At 41.3% G+C, this 19,179-nt stretch overlaps 1 protein-coding gene across 1 annotated transcript in view; it reads right to left on the bottom strand.

Annotated features, from left to right (window-relative positions):
- trpc6b (transient receptor potential cation channel, subfamily C, member 6b) overlaps window positions 1-1,359 on the bottom strand; it is a 56,331-nt gene extending 54,972 nt beyond the window's left edge. The window contains exon 1 of the mRNA XM_034168478.1: window positions 584-1,359. Within this exon, the coding sequence (XP_034024369.1) occupies window positions 584-1,330 (747 nt within the window). The 5' untranslated portion in view covers window positions 1,331-1,359. The remainder of the gene's footprint in view (window positions 1-583) is intronic.
- Window positions 1,360-19,179: the final 17,820 nt, after the last annotated feature.

The following is a 19,179-nucleotide window of genomic DNA, read 5'->3' as shown; positions in this document are numbered from 1 at the left end:
GACTGTCTTGTTCTTCCACACCACTTGCCGTAATATTAATGTGTTATATTACTTGTTCCTGAAAAAAGATGTCAGATTAGAGTAACGTGTTACTGGCATCGCTGTTTGTCACAATGTTATGTGGTATGACTTCTAAGGACACTGTGTCTGAATCCCTCCAGATCTAAGGTCAGACTCAGCATCTGAAACCTTTTGATTTGGCCACTGGGAGACTGGCACATTTCAAACATTTTTGATTTTCTCTGATATTATATGATATCTGATATCTGTGATATTCCTCCACTGACTCAAATAATTTACTCAAGGGATGTCACCAAGGCCCATTTTTCTGATAGTTAGTCTACGCACCTACACCTATTGGTTAGAATATGAACAATACAACACAGATATGCAGCATATTTATCTGGTATAGATTAATTTTACTGCAGATGTATATGTCAAAGTAGAGTCTGCGATTTGGTAGAATTGGAGATTCTACTAGTAGAATCTCCAATTCTACCAAATCGCAGACTCTACTTTGACATATGCATTATGCATTTCATGAAAACAAAAATAATAACAAAATAATACCTTAAAGTAATACCTTAAACTCCTTTTCGATGTTGGCCAGAAGTGCAAGCTCATTGCTCAGCTCCAGAGCTGCCATCACAGGATCCTCATTGGACAGGCAGAGGTAAGCTGGACTGGCCAATCCTTTATATGCATTGATGCGTGACTGTGAATGGCTAAAACAATCAGGCCCCCGCTGCTCGCTACAGGACCTGCACTGGCAGAAGTAGTCATGGGGTTGTTCTATATGGGCCCCCTTTATTAAGAGTATGTGCACTATTTCATACTGGTTGCACTGGGAAGCAAGAATAATTGGAGTGATGTCATGAGAGAAACGTGTACCATCTTCATCACAGGCAAAGAAGTCATCATGCGTCTCTGTCTGACTCAGGCTGTTAGTCAGCCGCTGGCCATCTGCAAAGGCAGGATGGCTCAATATGGACTCCACTATGCTGATATAACCTTTACTGATGGCTAACAGCAAAGCATCTCCTATTCTAGCAAGTTCCCTATTCTTAAGTAGGAGCTCAGTCACCTCCAAATGCTCGTTGGCCACAGCCAGCTGCAGTGCATTCTGGTCGATGTAGTTCACACAGTTGATGTTAAGATCCGGTACTTCCTCAAGCAACTGCTGCACTTGAAGAATGTCGCCATATTCTGCAGCATCTAAGAAAAACTCTTCTGTGATAGAAACAGTGGAGGAAGTGTTGGTACAAAACACAGAACTGGCACCACGTAAACTTTGTCTCCGGGGTTTGGTCATGATGTGCTGCAGTGTCATGCCTTTTCCTTTATTGGTCCATCTAAAATCAAGAAAATATATCAAAATCAGAAACTGGGGATTAAAAATAACTGGGGGGGGGGGGGGGGGGGGAGTAAGAGTGTGTATTGTGGAACTGTAAGACAGGTTATAATATGTCCTTAAAGATTGTAACATTTGATTGAAGGGTTAAGTTTGCAATATTTTCAAAATGTTTGTATTATGTTTCTCTAAAGACATGCACTGATCTTATATACAGTACCACTCAAACGTTTTGGACACACTTTCCCATTCGGTTGAATGGTAGTATATAAAAGTTTGGGTACCCCTAATGATTTCCATGATTTTCCTTTATAAATCATCGGTTGTTTGGATCAGCAATTTCAGTTTAATATATCATATAGCAGACAAACACAGTGATATTTGAGAAGTGAAATTAAGTTTATAGGCTTTACAGAAAGTGTGCAATGTGCCAATTTTGTTTAAATAATTATTGCACACTTTCTGTAAATACTAGAAACTTCATTTCACTGCTCAAATATCAGTGTGTTCATCTGCTATATGATATATTTAACTGCAATTTCTGATCCAGACAGTCAATGATTTATAAAGGGAAATCATGAAAATGATCAGGGGTGCCCAAACCTTTGCATACAACTGTATGTGCATTTGTGATGCTGATAGAAATCTACAGTTTTGATCTACACCAAATTTGGTGTACTGCTAGCTTAGATCACTGGGCTTCGTAATGTAATATTTAAAATATTTTTTATTGTGCATTTAACAGAATATTCACGTCTTCTTTGGTCTACTGCTTAATCCCTTCAGGCATGCTGTGGCTAAAAATAGCTTGGCCTATATCCGGGTAAAGGTTTAAAGAGGTGGAGCAAAGGCAAGCACCTGTGTGATCCATGCAAGACAAATACAGCCAGTCCCCCTCTCTAATCAGTCCACCTGTCTGATCGATCCCCCTGTCTTCATTGCACATGCGTCATTTCGGAGCGTCAGCAGTGAATAACCGATTATCGCCTCGTTTCTGCTTGAAAGTGACTTTAGAATGATTTAAAGTGTAGGCGAGTGTAGGTGATACAATATGTAATTTTTTTTTAGTATTTTAGACTAAAATTAAATAACAGTTTGAAATTTATCCTTTCCTGGTGTGCAGTTACTGAAAAGATAAATATTTGGATTTTGAACTGCATGCCACTAAAAAACAGGAATTTCTGGGTGAGTCCCAACATTGAAGAAGAAGGAGGAAGTGGAATTAGTGCCAGAACCATTATCTTAATAGTCCCATTAATTTATGGATTTTCACAGGCTACTGACAGCCTCGTTTCCACTGAGTGGTTCGGGTCGATACTGCAAGGTGTTATAGGTGTCAGAATGGTTCATTCTCACCGGCAGAATCCTTTTGATTGGCAGGTGGAACACTTATTTTGACGAGTACGCACACACGATGTCTGTGGCTTCTCCACACGAGACAGAGGCAAAACTGAGCATTTTCACATTATTTTATTTTATTTCATTGTTTTGTGGATCATGGGATAATTTCTTTGTGTGCAGACTGAGTCATTATGAGCAGATGAGGCACTGTCAGTCTTTCAACTTGTGGCGCAAAGCGACCCACAGTGGAGCAAGAGGAGGCTCCATTAACAGCAAAGACTTGATCCATCAGCTGCAATAATGGATTACACCTGTAACCTGGCACCAAATTGCCCTGTGATAAATTGACTTTTCTTCAGCCAGGACATAAGGAATTGAATTATTTGCAGATGTCGTTTTAGAAAGGCGGATACATTTTCATCAGACTGAAGATGATCTCACTGAAACAGACAGGTAAGACTATATTATTTACTCCTTGTGTGAACGGTTTTAATATTTAATAATGTGTTATGCTACTAACGTACAGTACGCTAATTGTATTCAAGAAGGAAACAATATGTTATGTGCAGACACGAGTTGAGGAGCGCGACCAGCGTCTGACTGAACCCAGCGCTAAATAACCAGAAAGCGTTCCAAAAACAAAACAAATTTATTTTCCTTCTGTGCAATAACTGTGTACAACATAAATGTGCGGTTATCTGGCGAGGTGAAGGACGGCGCGCTCTCCAGCACTCAAATGGATCGAAGCCCGACGCTCCTGGACCCAGACTCACCGCCGAACACCCCCCAGGTGGACACGACAAACTGACTGTGAAGGATGGAAAAGGTGAGGTAAGTCAACAGCTACAACAAATATCCTTCAAAGGCACACACTATCAGCAACACATTCAAGTCTGAATTTAAGCTTTATGTAAATGAGCAGCTTCTCACAACAGGTGGAGGATCATCAGTCCGTACACCACGGCAGTGAGAAGCGAGCTGCACAATTCTCATCAATGTTCAAATATACTGCGTAACAAAATACCAAATTACTGTTAACACTTATTCAGACAATAATCACCTCTGATGTGTGCTGACAGCATGTGTCCCTCACCCGTCCTCCTTCACAGGCACGATGTGTCAAACCCAGGCGCGGTCCTCAGCGTCTCACAAACGAACGTCACAAGGTCGAGTTCCCGGCAATTCTGCTTGAACCACTCATGGCTTAAATGCAGAACGCCATCTCATTATCTGCTTCAGCTGAAAGTCTTTAAGTTTACACGTGAGCATCATCCACAGGTGCAGCTAATAATGCTGATGAGGGTGAAGGACTCTTCTGCCAGCACCGTCTCCACAGACAAAAAACCAGTTTGCATACCACTTGGAGAGCAAAGAAAAGAAAACAACACCAAAATGTCCAGCCAAACCCCCCAACACACAACACAATATTTTTTTATAAATAGCTGATATTTTCAGTCCCCTGTGTCATTTTTCAGATTTGAAATGTATGTACCTGTTTCTAAAAAAAAAAAATCCACACTTCCTCATCACTTTTTTCTGATATCAGATAGAAAAACAAACTTTTTTAAATCAGTTGATTATGACCAAACAGCTGCCAAAAAAACAAAAACAAAAACAAAAAAACAGTTTATCACCTGCATGCCAAAATCGTCTACATTATTTATTTATTTATTTTACAATTACCATTCTGTGTTCTGAACTCTGCTAATATCGTCACTGTTGTCAGACTGAAGGTTTTCCTCCAAGGTTTTGTCTCCCTCATTGTCATCTAAATAAGGCTTAAAACACTAAGACTGTGTCCCCATAGCTTCTTTAGAAACACTTTCAGACTGGACATATAAAGCAGGTCCCGTTCTCCTGCTGACATAGCAACAGTATGGCCGCGGGTATGCCGGTATGACCTGCAGTGCCACGTATAATAATGTCCACCCCCCTGCCCGGAGCACAAAGGCACTGTTGAAATGTATGTGGCACGCTTTATCACAATAATTATTATGGATTTTTATCACGTACAGTGAATATGAACAGCGGGTATCAAACCGAAAGCTCCGTGCGCTGCTGCGCACACAGTGCTGCAAAACTGACCAGGCTGTTATATCCACAAGAAACCTTACAGTACAGATATTTGTCCAGTCCTTCCAATGGGTGACGTAAATAATGTGAACTATTGTTTCCATCATAACACGGGCAGCTGCGCCTCTCCGTGGTGCACAGTAAGGCATCATTGCACACGTCAGGCTCGGAGCTGGAGGAATCTCACGCTTTAATAAATGATCGCCTTCTAAATCTGGAGGAGATATCACATGGAGCTTGTGCCAGGCCGTTACACCATTAATAAACATGAATCTCACCTCCAAAAGTGGTCCAGGAGTGTGTCACAGCTCGCACATGAACATGAAGCCAGGACAGCAGCCTGTGGTTAGAATTTTCTCACCACGCCATTTATCCTCCTGACTGCGTCAGATTATGACAATATATGCCATGCTTCCAGCACATTCTTGCTATGTGTGTTATTGTTCATGATTTTTTAAAATATCAACATTTCATAATTTTTAGTGATTATTTGTGCACATTTTTTGGTGTCACCTACACGTTTTATTTTGTCATCTGATGGTTAATAATCACAATATTCCCTTTGATCGGTTTGGGTGTAGAGAGAGTCAGACTCAGAGGTGCTGGGTTTCATTAACCTCAGGTGATTTTTAGGACTTTCTACAATTCATTATTAAATATTGCTGAATTTATGTGAAAATGATTGTTGTACAAAAGCTTGGCAGATCTATTGCTGAGATAGATGATGACTGGAGTGCAGTTTTAAGCAGAAACGAGGCAATAACTGGTTAATTGCTGCTGATGCTACGAAATGACGCATGTGCAGTGAAGGCAGGGGGACCGATCAGACGAGGGGCTGATCAAACTGTGACACTGGAACGCACACCCATCTGAGATTTATCTATTAAGATACAGCTAACAGATTTACATTGGTTCAGGTGTTTTACTAAAATCAGTTTTTTATGAATTGGAAGATGATTTTCATGTCAGCTGTGAAAATAAAATAAAAAACATACAAGCCACCTACGGGATTCAAACCTGCACTTTCCAAAAGCTCTGATTGCCAGGCAGAAACTTTACCACTGAGCTACCGTCGCTGTCCTGTAAAAGGTGTGGGGAAATGCCTGATAACACGTCTGCTGACTGTTGTCGTGCTAATAGTGCGAATAGTCACACATTGTGCCAAGCAAGCGGTGTTAGAAGTTCGTGTATAAGTTTGAATTTGGCCAACACCTGCTGCGAGAAGGTTTAATGGGTCTCACAGCGCACACTGTTTCAACCGTTGTTGTGTGCAAATAGCTGTAGCAACAGGTGTATGAGGTGTTGGAGGAAGCTATGATTTTACACATATTGCATACGATTCCTGCTTCATGCACACTTCATGCTCAATTTGACCACATTCGTACGATGTGTGAAGGGGCCCTTAGAGTACATTTGACACCTAGTGGAAGTAGAAGCAAGAAGGGGCATTTTTACATCCACCAAGGATGTAATAAAATCACTCACTCACTCATCTTCCACCGCTTATCTAGGATTGGGTCGCAGGGGCAACAGCTCTAGCAGGGGATCCCAGACTTCCTTTACTCGGGCCACATAGACCACCTCTGACTGGGAGATCCCGAGGCGTTCCCAGGCCAGTGAGGAGATATAATCTCTCCACCTAGTCCTGGGTCTTCCCTGGGGTCTCCTCCCAGATGGACAGTGCCTGGAACACCTCCCTAGGAAGGCACCCTAGGGGCTTCCTTACAAGATGCCTGAACCACCTCAGCTGGCTCCTTGCGACACGAAGGAGCAGCAGCTCTACTCTGAGCTCCCCACGCATGACCGAGCTTCTCACCTTATCTCTAAGGGAGACACCAGCCACTCTCCTAAGGAATCCCATTTCGGCCGCTTGTACCTGTAATCTAGTTCTTTCAGTCATGACCCATCCCTCATGACCATAGGTGAGAGTACGAACAAAGATTGACCAGTAGCTCGAGAGCTTCACTTTTTGGCTCAGCTCCCTTTTCATCACAACAGTATGGTAGAGCGAATACAATACCACCCCTGCTGCGCCAATTCTCCCAACAATCTCACAAAATACATAACTGTCAAAGAATGCCTGTGAGTAGCAGAAGAGGCCACACATGAAGTAGATCAAGAGTATGTCATTCCTATTTTCGACATGAGGGTTTGACACTTCCCAGCCACCGTACCAGTGGCTTCCAGTGGATTGTTTGCTGTCGTGATGCTCTTCCAAACTTTACATGGTTGTATATGGTTCTCTCCCTCAGCCCCAACCAGTCCCAGCAGAAGACTGCCCCTCCCTGAGCCTGGTTCTGCTGGAGGTTTCTTCCTGTTAAAAGGGAGTTTTTCCTTCCCACTGTCGCCAAGTGCTTGCTCACAGGGGGTCGTTTTGACTGTTGGGGTTTTTACGTAATTATTGTATGGCCTTGCCTTACAATATAAAGCGCCTTGGGGCAACTGTTTGTTGTGATTTGGCGCTATATAAATATAAATAAATAAATAAAATATATGTTTCTCTTATTTCTGATTAGCACTCTTCTGGTTGTTAAATGTATCTACTCTGAATCTTATTTAACTATAGTCCTGTTGTGAATCGCTAGCGGTTAGCATTCGCGTTTAACTGTTTTCCCATATAATACTCACAACCCCTGCCACATTTCTCCATGTAATGTGGAGTTGCGTCAGGAAGGGCATCCGGCGTAAAACTTGTGCCAATTCAACATGCAGATCCACCTTGGATTTGCTGTGGCGACCCCAAGTGCAAACAAGGGAGCAGCCGAAGGGACTTACAGTGATTAGCATTCACTAGCGGTTAGCTTTCGCTAGTTAGGTCGACCCCCCGTTACTTTTACAGCTGTTTCTTTTTTACCTGTTTAATACTTCTGTTAGTTTTTCAGTGTAACTGCTTTGAATTTTAGCTCATTATTTTACTCCTGTGTAAATCTTAGGAGTGGCTAGCATTTTCACTAGTGGTTAGCTTGCGTTAGCTAGTTCGACCCCCCCTTCGCTCCTATTTCTTTAATACTTCTGTTAGTTTCTTAGTGTAATTGTTGTGAATTTTAGCTTAGTACTTTACTTTTGAGTTAATCTTAGGAGTGGTTTACTCGTAGGAGTAGTTTACTCATAGGAGGGGTTTTTTTTTTTACTGTTCCTCAAGTCGAATACTTCTACTTTTTCAGTGTAACTGTTGTGAATTTTAATTAATTTATTTACATCTGTGTGAATCCCATGTGAGCATTAGGAGTGGTTAGCTTATTCATTATTGGTTAGCTCGTGCTTGCTTGGCTATACTCTTGAATTTCCTAGTGCACAAAGTACACTACTTTACACCCTCCATAAATCCTGCGTGATGTTGGAAGATAGGGTGGCTCTCTTAGAGAGCCGTGTCCGTAAGTAAGAACAGCTTCTTAGTTCAGTGGAGTTAGATGTTATGGGCACTCCAGATGAGGTTAGTGTTGGGCTGGCTAGCATGCCCATTAGCATCAGCCTAGAAATGCCGGCTGTGGAGGATGGCTTTCGGACTGTGGCTAGGCGGAGGAAGCCCTGTAGGGCTTGGTGCCCGGTTGTGGTACCCCGATCACACTCGCCACTGTGAACTGTGAATCGGTTCTCCCCCTTGGATTTGCCTGATGTCAATTCTCTGAGCCCACGAGTGACTTCCACTCCTGTCTCCAGGCTGAAATGCCAGACTTTAGTGATAGGGGATTCTTTCACCCGCAAAGTAAGGTTACAGATGCCAGCTGATGTTAAATGTATTCCTGGGGCCAGAGCTTACGACATTGTATCCCATCTTAGGGTGCTGACGCTGCAGAAGGGAAGACAGACTAAGGAACATGACATGAGATATAGTCACATAGTTATTCACGTCGGCACCAATGATGTCAGGATGAAGCACTCAGATGTCACAAAAATGGACATAGAAAGGACTTGTGACCTTGCCAGAAAGATGTGTTGGCACTGATTAATAGTCTCTGGTCCCCTACCCTCCTGGGGTACTGATGAGGCGTTTGGCAGCCTGACATTGCATGACATGTCGCAATTTTGTAGACAGCAAGGCTTCAGCTTTATTGATAACTGGCCTTCGTTCTGGGGCTGTTGTGGCTTGCTGATGCCAGACAGCCTCCACCCTACTGGGGAAGGCGCCGCCATCTTGTCTGCGAACATAGCTAGAGCTCTACGGGGGGGTAACATTAGGAATTTACAGCAGGCCACGGAGCAGATGATTAGAGACCCTGCAAGGCTTATGACAAATGTGGATGTGGAATCCATTAGCTTAGTGGGGAAATTTAGTGCAGAAATAGTGATAGTGCAGTTTATCTGCCAGGGAGGGAAATTCAACAAGTTGAGACTGTGGCCTGCTTCCGTAGACATGTCTATAAAAATCATAGAGGGATATGCTTTGCAAACTTAATACACATTACTACACTTGATGACGTTGAAATTGAGGATCGCCCAATGGTTGTTCTAGCAATATCAAAGATTTCGTGTCTGCTACCTATAACGCGTGTGGAATGTCTCAAACTTATACCTACTTCTAGGCATCTTACATATGCTACTCTGGAACCACCCCTAAACCCAAATAGTTCAACTGTCAACCCCACTGAGGTCCTTAGTCTGGGTATCATTAACATAAGTTCACGAGCCTCAAAATCATTGCTGATTAATGATCTAAATATTGATCATCACTTAGATATGATTAAGTTATGTTAAACCTGTTTGAGCATCTGATTCTCCGCTCTGCTCAGGATATTACGCATTGCCAAGGTCAGAAGAATAACAATCAGCCGTATTACTTTGTCACTGTATATAGGCCTCCTGGCCCATTTTCTGAATTCTTAGATGAATTTGGTGCATTCATCTCTAACTTGTCAACTAGTGAAGATAACATTCTCTCATTCTGTCATTGGTGACTTTAACATTCCTATAAATAAGCCTTCTGATCCTCTCTGCAAATCATTTATGGAAATTGTGGATGCAATAGGATTTTGGCAATGCATTCGGGACTCGATGCACATTAGTGGAAACACCCTGGATTTGGCTCTCGCACGTGGTATTGCTGTCACAAATATTGACATCATGCCTCTTTCATCCGTGGTCTCTGATCACTCACTTATTAAGTTTACAGTTTCGCTGCCGTGTTTAGTGGAACAACAACCTTATATATCACTACGGCGATGCATCAACTCCTGAACTATGACTGAACTCGAAGCTCCACTGCCTGGTGTCTTAGCTTCACATTTGGCAAATACCCAATCAGTAGACAGTCTTGAGGATAGTTTAAACTCAGTCCTCAAAACTGCACTCAACATGATTGCGCCACCTGTGTTAAAACTGCATTCCCCTAAAACACAGTCACCTTGGTTCAGTGATTACCTGCATGACCTCAAACATAAGGCTAGTGGTCTAAAACAGAAATGAAGTATTCCACTTTGTGTGGCGTGATGCTGTCTTAGACTATAAGCATGCATTACTGGGTGCAAAGTGGACCTATTACTCTGAATGATCAACAAAAACAAGCATAAATCATTCTTGCTGAACACAGTGGCAACACTTATTCATGGACAACCACCTGTAGTTTGCTCTCCTTTTACAGCACAAGATTTCCTGGATTACTTTGGGAAGAAAATAGAAGACATTAGGTTAAACATATCCCAGCATGCCTTAACCCATCTACTACACCCTGTTATTGAAGTGGGCGCCATTATTGAGGTATTACCTAGATTTACAGAATTTGAGAGTATCTCTCTAGGCATGCTGACGAAACTCGTAACGTCAACAAAAAGCACAACCTGCTTATTTGATCCTATACCAACAAAACTGTTTAAGGACCTGTGGCCCACTCTTGGGCCGACTGTGCTGGAAATTATTAATCTTTCTTTAACTTCTGGATCTGTTCCTGAATGTTTCAAATCTGCAGCAGGGCTCGAAATAGTACGTGCATGTGCTAGTTTGTACACATATTATTCGAGCGGTGCACATAATTTTATACTGCACTTGCACTGGTGCAAGTAACTTTATCCAAGTTTTATCAACTATAAGTATCAGTAAAATGAACCAATAAAGGAATAAATAAGGAAAAACACAATTTCCAGTGTGTTGTCTTCGTCTTCGCTGCGTTTTATGACTCAGACACACGGAGCGAGTTGCTGTGCTTCATTTGTTGTGTTCGCGCGCGCACATGTAAACAAAGAAAAGAAAAAAAAATGGCTGCCTGTGGTTCCTTTCTCTCTCTCTCCACCTCAAACTCTGTCATTATTGTGTTATAAACCAGTCACCATTTGTTTTATTATACATCTGTGTAGTTAATAAAATTATCTTCACGGACATTTAGTTTGCACGTGTACGTGAAAAAAAAAAGTGGCTGCCGCTGCGGTTCCTTTATGGAACCCGGGAGAGGTCACTTAAAGTAAATATTTTTTTCTGGCCCTGTTCTGTGGAATGATCTCCCTGTGTCAATAAAACAGTCAGATTCTGTGGAGACTTTCAAGTCCAGACTTAAGGCACACTTATTTTCCCTTTTGTGTGGCTAGCATACTGGCATAGTATAGTTCTGCGCTTTTTATTCCTTTAATTCATTTTATTAGGAAACGGACCGTGCCGCGGCCTCAACTTTACCTAAATTCTGGGTCTTTTAGTGAAGCTTAGGGCTAGTAACTGGCGATCACCTTAGTATCCTGTTTTTCTTGTTGTTTAATGCTGGCAAATTATACTGTATTTCTTGTCTTTCTGATGCCTGATTCAGTTTTTTTCTCTCTGTTTAAGGTGCAGCTACATCCAGAGATGGATGTGGTATTTGTGCTGAAAACCCTCCTGTCCTGTGCACCAACAGCATTTCTTGTATATTTGTTTTGTGAATTGTTCTGTAATTTGTGTCTGTAGCATGGCCTGGTCTGCTTGAAGTTTCTTCCTCAGAGGGAGTTTTTCCTTACCACTGTTGCTCTGGGGGTTAGTAAGGTTAGACCTTACTTGTGTGAAGAGCCTTGAGGCAACTCTGTTGTGATTTGGTGCTATATAAATGAAATTAAATTGAAAAATAAATTGAGGGTTTGTATGAAGGCATACCCTCTGATCTGTGTACATAATTCAAAATGTAGTCGATTCTATGTAAAGACAGCCTTCATTTTGTATCATATTTTTGTTATTTTTGTAATCTACAGTATACATCCTAATTTTAACAATGATACTAAATTTTGGAGGTGATCCGGATCCGGAGTCTGGATCAAGATTTCCTTTTATATAGGCTTTGAAGGATTCCTTCAGAACAACTTCATGATTCTCACCAAATTTTCACCAGAGATACAGTAGATATTAGGGCATGAAAGACTCCACTGAATTTTGGAGTTGATCCGGATCTCTGGATCAAGATTTCACTTTATATACTGTAGGCTTTGAAGGATTACTTCAAAACTACATGGATTCTCACCAAATTTTCACCACAGACACATACTAGGCCATGGAAGGCTTCATTAAATGTTGGACATGATCCGGATCTGGATTCTGGCTCAAGATTTAACTATATATAGCCTTTGAAGGATTACTTCAAAACAACTTCACAGATTCTCACCAATTTTGCACCACAGACAAATTTTAGGGCATGGAAGACTCCACTGAATTTTGGAGGTGATCCGGTTCGGTGGACATCAGAAATCTCTGATTGCTCTTGTTTTAAATATCAAATCCTCATTCTCCAATCCAGAGTGTATTGTTAAAACCAAAACAAAGTAGACTGTAGCCTGAAGTAAAAGGCACAGTGACCACTGGGTTAATCCACAAGACATACATGTTACATGTTCTTTTTTTGTTTTTAGTTTTACATTTCTGAAGGAGTGCCCCTTTAATATTGGTTTATTCCAAATGACTTTGACGTGGTCTGTAGATTTATGAGCCATGGACCTGCACAGCGGTAATCTCAGAATGGTGCAGTGGACAGCTGGTGTCATCTGATCCCTAATTCTCACTCCACGTGTGGCGCCACCTAAGGACCTATCATCTGGTCTCTTTCATATCATATCTTCACACTGCTGGACAGTTTCCTGACTCTGTTAAACAAAGGTAATGCTCAGTGAATGTGGTTACTTATATTTCTAAAATCCTTGCTATCATATGAGACTGTATTAAAATAAATGACTGATCACTAATTAAATTTGAACAACATGGTTACCAAAGGAGCTTATGATTTAAGACAACGGCGTCATTGTGGATGATGACAGATGATGACAGCATCCTGCTGTGAAATTTTAACTGCTGTAAATGACATTTTGCACAAGCGCTTGTAGCATAGAGGGAATTTATTTAAATACTGAATCCATGTCAGTCATACGGGATAAGTGACTGCGACAATCGTGAACATAACTTGCTTCTTTTGTAAAATAAATAAAAATGAAATGCAATAAAGATCTGAGCTTTTTTTGTGTTGTGTATGTACTTGCCTGGATTTTTGAGGATGATGAGTTGCCATGTTGCTCCTCTTTGTCACATCCGACAGCTGGGATCTGATGTGATCAGACAGAATAGTGCTGATAATGACTCAAGCTTAAAGCAGCGTGCATCATGTCATATTTTTTAACATTTATTATCATCATGTTTGCTCTTTGAATTCCTTTTTCTTCACGTTGTTTTCTGTCACATTTTTTTCCATCACAACACATATACTTACAGAGTAAAGACATAGAACTCACGAGAAAGCGTCATATTTGTTGAAAGAATTCAGGTATTTTAAAGAGAATGTGGCACTCCTTCACGTATTCCAGTCACACACATTTTATTCTTTACAGAATATTAAATGCCTGACAGTTTTCGAGCAAGGCTTTTTTTTAAATAACCCCCATTATGTTATTTTACTTTTTCGTAATTTCAAAGAAATCCTTTTCTTCAGAATCACTCACCTCAGCAGTTGACCGTCGTAATTTGATTTCACCTCATCATTAAAATGTCGACAAATGTCCAGCTGCAGAGAGTCTGTGTGCCTCTTTACTCTGCATCCTGACTCCAGTCCGCGTGACTCGTGGGCGGTTCTCTAATAGCTTTTGGGTGTGTCTTATGGAACTTAACACAGTGTCATTTTCCATAACTGTAGCCTGTGATATCAACAACAGCAAAACACTGTCAGACAGAATGTTTCCCACAATTCTGCTGGAGATTTATTGTTGATGTGTACCTGCAGTGCTGCCTGTCTGTATGAGGGGCTCAACTTATTCTATGACACATTTTGGTGAAACATAGTGTTGCATGATATGATATATATAATTCCCAGAGTCACTGTGTTTTTCTCCGATATAAATAAAATCTGATTGGTTTTATTCAACAGACTATAAAGACAGTAGAATTGCATAAAGTACATTTTCATCATAAGAGCATCTATCCACCAGTGCACAGTTATAGCACATGCTGCTGTCAGCACTGTGTGTCTGTCTATGTGAATAAAATAACTCAAGGAGTTGGACCACAATTGGCCTAATGATTGAAAGTATGTTAAGAATAGCATGATTTAATTTGGTGAAAAATCAGTTAGAAGTTAAGGTCACAGGTAAAGATGAGATTCTGTGCCTAATGTTTGCATATAGGCCATTTAGAATGGTTAGTTCAAGGAATTAGTTCATGATGCACCTATGGTTACAATAAAACACAAATAGGAAGCCCCCGGAAGTCCGCGGCGCCAACCGGCAGCACCAGGAAGCAACCCCCAGCCAGACCCCCCAAGCCCCATCCCCAACCCCAAATCCTCCAGCAAGTCCAGGACCCAACGCCCCGCTGCACCCGAGGGGGCAGCCACTCTAAAAGACACAATCTCTCTCCTCCACCAATTCAATCATATTCAAGAAAAGAAGAGAAAAAAACAAAAAACAAAACCACACAGTATCAGTCTCTGACAACAAGAGTACCCCAAAGAACTGCAACCTGGATCAGCGGCACAAGAGAGAGAAAAGTCAGTAGATCAACAATAATAGGAACAAATCATAATCTAATATTAATACAGTACAGGTGCAAAAGTGGCATTCCCTAACAGGCAAAAATAAAATAAAATAATTTTTTTTATTATTTTTTATATTAGCCCTCCAAATTCAAATTTAATAAATTTATAAATAAGGACCATGTTTCGTTAAATTTTGGTACTTGGTTCTTTGATGAAGCGGCTATTTTTTCCATCGATATATATTCGATAAGGAGGTTTGACCAGTGGTTAATATTGATTGATTGTTTATTTTTCCAATTCAGCAAAATTGTTTTTTGGCAATAGTCAGTGCTATAAGTATAGTTTTAGATTGTTTAGTTGGCACTTCAATAATTGTCGTGTCTCCAAGTAAACATAAATTAGGAGATAAGGGAATTCTATATCCCAAGATAGAGGACAATTTTTCAGTGACTTTTGACCAAAAACAGTGGACAGGTGAACAGAGCCAAAGAGCATGATAATAGGTATCAGTGGTGTTTAGCTTACACTGTGAAAAAGAAGCCCATTTTAGTTACATTTGGTTGCAATAAACCAAAAAAAGGAAGTCATATATCACATTTGTGTTGGACACATGACCCTTAACCTTGGATGATTCTGAAAGGTCAAACCAAAGGTCATAACTGTTCAAATGAAATGTCACATACATTCTGAGAGGAAGATTTCAAAACTTTCATTCAGATTCACCAAATCAGTAACAGGTGTTATCTATAATGGGAAGTAGCTAGTTTCCCTTTTAATCATCAACTCCTGCCAAGTAGGAAGCATGCACATTATTTTAAAATGTTAGTTCCAATTCACCCCTTTGCTGCTTACAGTAGCTGAGCTGAACGCTACCTCCTCCACCCCACTGCCACCAGTTGGCTCCTATCTGACACCTGGGGAAAGGCTCTGCTCCTAACTTCTTCTGACGGCAGGATTTGAGATATATGAAGCCCTACATGACTGGGACCTCCCCAAAAATGCTGTTTTAACATTCAGCAAAATATCGCTATGGAATAAATTCTTTTATTTATTTATTTATTTTGTGTCTCCTGAGTTTTTATAGTAGAATTCAAATGGTTTGAAGCCAACATGATGGAAAAGTCATGTGCTATCAAAAATACATTATATTTTGGCATCTCCTTTATAGGCCATGGGCCACCATGGAGGACGTGCCCGGAACACCTTTCCAGCGAGGTGTCCAGAGGGCATCCGGAAAAGATGCCTTAGCCACCTCAGCTGGCTCCTTTCGACATGGAGGAGCAGCGGCTCGACTCCGAGCTCCTCCCAAGTGACCGAGCTCCTCACCCTATCTCTAAGGGAGCGCCCAGCCACCCTGCGGAGGAAACTCATCTTGGCTGATTGTACTCGAGATCTTGTTCTTTCTGTCATGATCCAAATCTCATGACCATAGGTGAGGGTCGGAAAGTAGATCGATTGGTAAATCGAGAGCTTTGCCCCCCTACTCAGCTCTCTCTTCACTACGACGGTCCGATACAGAGACCGCATCACTGCAGACGCTGCACAGATCCGTCTGTCAATCTCATGCTCCATCCGTCCCTCACTTGTGAACAAGACCCCGAGATACTTAAACTCCTCCACTTGAGGCAAGGACACTCCACTGACCTGAAGAGGGCAAGGCACCTTTTTCCAGTCGAGAACCATGGCTTCGGATTTGGAGGTGCTGATTTTCATCCCGACACTTCACACTCGGCTGCAAACCGCCTCCGTGCACGCTGAAGGTCCCGATTTGACGAAGCCAACAGAACCACATCGTCTGCAAACAGCAGAGATGAGATTCTGTGGTTCCCAAACTGGACCCCCTCTACACCTATACATCATAAGCTTAATCATCAGGTGCACTGCTCGGCTGCACACTGCATGTCCGTATGCTCCGCTGTTTGTGTTTTGTTTTCCACATTTTGTGTCACTCAATGTTTGATCACTGTTTTTACTTGCTTTACAACAACATACAGTCATTGACTGTTTGGATAAACTCATCAAGAATGCCTTTGTGTGGATTATTGGCCTGCGTGGATCCTGGCTCTGGCTGTCATTGCTACTGTTGCTAATAATAGTACACCTGAGTGACATCAACATGGGAAAGTGTGAAGAGCTGACACAAACAATCCGCTTTTACAGTCGAGAGACATTGCTGGAGTTACGAGAACTGACTACGCAGAGCTTCTTCACTGACACTTCAATACTGGATCATATCCCTCTGGAGTTGACCAGAACTAAATGGAGAACAAAGCACGGAAGGTGAGGGGGGATTAACAACCGGATACCGTGGAGAGCTAACCGCCCACCGTTCCCTTCAATCACCCTCTCAAACTTGCGCTCTCTGAGCAACAAATTTGACACCATAACAGCATACACTGTAATTAATTCTGCAAAGCATCTCTGTTATGTTTTACTGAAAGCTGGTTACAGCAGATGATGTCTGACTTGCTTTATGAAATTCCTGGATTCATGCTCATACATACAGGAGGAGGCATCTGCGTGTACATAAATGATCTTTGGTCCAGGCAGCACACTGTGAAGTACTAGCTATGCGATCCAAATGTGGAAATACTGGAAATGACATTAAGACCTTTTTACTTACCCAGAGAGTTTGGATGGAATTCTTCGCAGTGGTAAAGCTGCTCACGCAACCACCATCGTTGCTGATTGTGTCCATGAGTTACAACTGAAATATCCTGATGCCCCAGCAATTGTCGTTGGAGACATGAATCATTGCTATCTGGACTCTGTGCTGCCTGGTTTTGAACAATATGTTAAAAATCAAACCAGAAAAAAACAACCTTCTGGACAAGTATTTTGTTAACATTAAAAATGCTTATATTTCAAAGGTTAGGCAACCGATACTAAATTCAGACCATAATGTAATTCATTTGATCCTAGTTTACAGGACAAAATTCAAAAGTTGTAAACCCGAACAGATGTAAGTAAAGAGCAGCTTAGAGCGCTTTGACTGGACTGACTGGAGCACCTTCATCAGGGCTCATTAGATGAAAAAGGAACTGTCATTAATGACTATATTAACTTCTATGTACAGTTGGTTATCCCCACCAAAGAAATAACAATCTACTCCAATAATAAACAATACGTTTTCAGAAAGTCCTGATGTGCACCAACAAGGCATTAACAAAGTGGTCACATGGAGCAAAAATAACGCTCTGGAGATAAACACAAAGAAAACTGAGGAAATTGTGTTTATTCCAAAACCAATAAGGGTAAACCCTATAATCATCAATAATGAAATAATCCAAAAAGTGGAGTCATATAAATATCTTGCCATAATGATAGATGCACTCTATTTTGGAAACATCATATTGACTACATCTGTAAGAAATGGACTGCATTTATATAGCGCTTTTCCATCTGCATCAGACGCTCAAAGCACTTTACAATTATCCCTCACATTCACCCCGATGTCAGGGTGCTGCCATACAAGGCGCTCACTACACACCGGGAGCAATAGGGGATTAAAGGCCTTGCCCAAAGGCCCTTAGTGATTTTCCAGTCAGGCGTGGATTTGAACCCATGATCTTCTGGACTCAAGCCCAACACCTTAACCACTAGACCATCACCTCCCCTCGAACAAAACCAGAGGATGTATTTTCTCTTGTTTAAGATCGTTTGGAGCTACACGACAAATACTCCTACTGTTTTATACTTCTGTTATTCTCGGTGTACTGGAGTATTGTAATGCTGTGTGGTACAGCTGCCTGTCCACTTCTGTAAAATCTGGACTGAAACACTTGTTAAAAATATGTTCAAAAATTGTTGGTCAGCCTTTAGAGGGTCTGTAGAGACCTCTTATCACAACAACACAATAAGGCTGGCAAAAACATCTCTCACACTAACCATGTTCTGAGCAGTGAATATGTCCTTTTCCATCTGGATGCCGATACAGTGTTCACCGGTTTAATAAGGTCAGACTGAAACATTCTTTTTGTGCATCAGTCGATACTTCAACTAAACAAGGAACTTAATCCATAACATTATCAAGGCCACAATGCGAGTAAATTTTTGTTGTATGGATTGTTTGTTTGTGAAATATCTGTGTCTAATGTGTGTTGGTTACAAGGTTGGGTAGGATTACTTTGAAAGAATACATGTGGATTACATGTATGTATGCACATACATTTGGATTACTTGTAATCTGATTACTTTTGGATTACATTTCAAAGTAATCCTACCCAACCTTGGTTGTTTATGTATCGTGTTGTAACGGAACTACTGAATATGTAACACAAATTTCAGATCTCTGATCAGACTATAAAGTATTATCTTATCTTAAAAATGATATCAAATTTATAGGGCTTTGTGTGTGTGTGGGGGGGGGGGGGGGGGGGGGATGCATGACCTATTGAGGTTGCCGTAGTGGATCTGATGTGGAGTTGCATGCTGATTTGGCACAAGTTTTACACAATATGCCCTTCCTGAGGGAACTCCAGATGAACCAGAAGCTTTTGTATTTTGTAAGCAAGCA

Source organism: Thalassophryne amazonica, chromosome 4, assembly GCF_902500255.1.
Source record: "Thalassophryne amazonica chromosome 4, fThaAma1.1, whole genome shotgun sequence".
In the NCBI taxonomy this organism is placed as follows: domain Eukaryota; kingdom Metazoa; phylum Chordata; class Actinopteri; order Batrachoidiformes; family Batrachoididae; genus Thalassophryne; species Thalassophryne amazonica.
Note: the sequence above shows the minus strand (reverse complement) of the source record. Positions and strands in the feature narration are given on the sequence as shown.